Consider the following 1,642-nt stretch of genomic DNA (forward strand, 5'->3'; position numbering starts at 1 on the left):
GGGAGGAGGCTGCTCCGGTGGTTTTGGCTGTCGTGGCAGCACCCCAGGCTGCCTGCACGGTCCCCACATGCCCAAAGGGAGCCGCGGGCTTGTCGGGAGCAGCTCAGCGGCTCGAGTTGGGCCAAGAGCAAGAGATGCGCAGGGAGACGGTGAAGGAAGGAGCGAAGTTATGCGCCAGCAGAGCCGGGGCGCTGCCACTGCTCCCAGCTGCCTCTTCCTTGTCAGGCTGAGTCACTGCTTTACCCAGTCCTGTTATAAAACACTTTAGAAATGGCGTAAGCAAGTCGGAAGAGGAGTCGGCGGCTGTCTGCAGGAGTTGCTTGGGGACCATCATCTCCCGATCCCGGGGCACAGCCACTTCGGGGTGATGCACAGCGGTGCCAGAGCAGCCCTGAAACAGCTGAGCTGGAGGAGGCAGACCCTGGCAGAGCCGCGTTACTGAGCACCCATTTGGCAGGATACACCCACCCTTCCTCAGATCAGGTCTCCCGCAGCCCCTCGTGGTAATGTTCCCAACCACCAGTGCTGGGAGGAAGCCCAACGGGGTGGAGTAAGTGTCTTTTGGGAACCCTGTCCCCAAAGGCACTTCCCCTACCTTGCGGGCATGGCACCAGGATTAAAATTTGATTCTCCATGGCATCAGGCATAATCCTCCCGAGCCAAAGGATTGCCACCAGCACCCTAAAAAGGGCCAGCAGAAAGCGGAGCAGGAGAGGGAGAACACCCCAAGCACCTCACCCCGGGCAGCAGCTCCTGGGAACATCCCAGCATCTCTGGGACCACTCGGGACGGCAGAGTCGCCTCCAGACACACACTCTTGCTTGGCACCATCTGTTTCATTTTCTTACAAGTGCAGCAGTTGTCACCCCAATTAGTCAATTAATCATTTTCCAATCAACTAATTGGCTAATCAGTTAAACACAGCTCTAACTAAAGCCCCTGGGGATCGTCCTAGATGTGAGCAAGGAGCTTTTGGGACAGCTTCATCCCAAAGCTCCCCCACGGCAAACAGCCCAAGGGCAGCTGGGGAAGCGAAAATGGGGCTGCTGCTGAATTTCCCCTGCGCTTCCCGGAGGAAGGACACCAGCCCCGAGCACCTGGGGCTTTAGCCCCTCACACCCATCCACACCCCTTCTGCAGAGTGCTGGCTTGCTTAGGACTCACCATCCTCATCCTCCGGCTCTCTCACTACCAGCTTCTCATTTTCTGAGTCCAGATCTTCCTCCTGGAGGAGTTAAAAGCAGAGCAGCCGTGAGGAGAAGGCACTGTGCTAAACAACCTGTGCTGGGTCAGGGCACCCGAGCCTGCAGGGAAGGGAAGCAGAGACCAAAGCTCCTGTATCGAGTGCCCCTCCTCTGCCTCCTTCACAGAACAAGCCAAAGGGATGCGGAACAAGCCAAAGGGATGAGGAACAGGCCAAAGGGATGCTCGCTGACGAGCACGGTTCGTTAGCCTGCTTTCCTCTCACCGCTCAGTGCGGGGGATTTGCCGTGCTTGCTGCAGTCCCACCTGCAGCTCATGCTGGGACCCTGCCAGGAGCCCTCCTGGCCTCACCTGGCAAAGCAATTTTGGAAGTTTTGGGGGTTGCTTCCTACAAGCTTTGTCAAGCCCAGACTCCTTCTCCTTGCAGAAACTGCAAGTA

General features: G+C 57.6%; 1 protein-coding gene across 1 annotated transcript in view; it reads right to left on the minus strand.

Annotated features, from left to right (window-relative positions):
• The window catches only part of MXRA7 (matrix-remodelling associated 7), a gene marked incomplete at its 5' end in the record, with an annotated part of 18,473 nt that extends 17,248 nt beyond the window's left edge, over nucleotides 1-1,225 (minus strand). Inside the window, one exon of the mRNA XM_009868405.1 lies at nucleotides 1,165-1,225. Within this exon, the coding sequence (XP_009866707.1) occupies nucleotides 1,165-1,225 (61 nt within the window). The remainder of the gene's footprint in view (nucleotides 1-1,164) is intronic.
• Between the last annotated feature and the right edge of the window lie 417 nt (nucleotides 1,226-1,642).

The sequence above is a fragment of the Apaloderma vittatum genome, unplaced genomic scaffold (assembly GCF_000703405.1).
Source record: "Apaloderma vittatum isolate BGI_N311 unplaced genomic scaffold, ASM70340v1 scaffold20554, whole genome shotgun sequence".
NCBI classification, from domain to species: Eukaryota; Metazoa; Chordata; class Aves; order Trogoniformes; family Trogonidae; genus Apaloderma; species Apaloderma vittatum.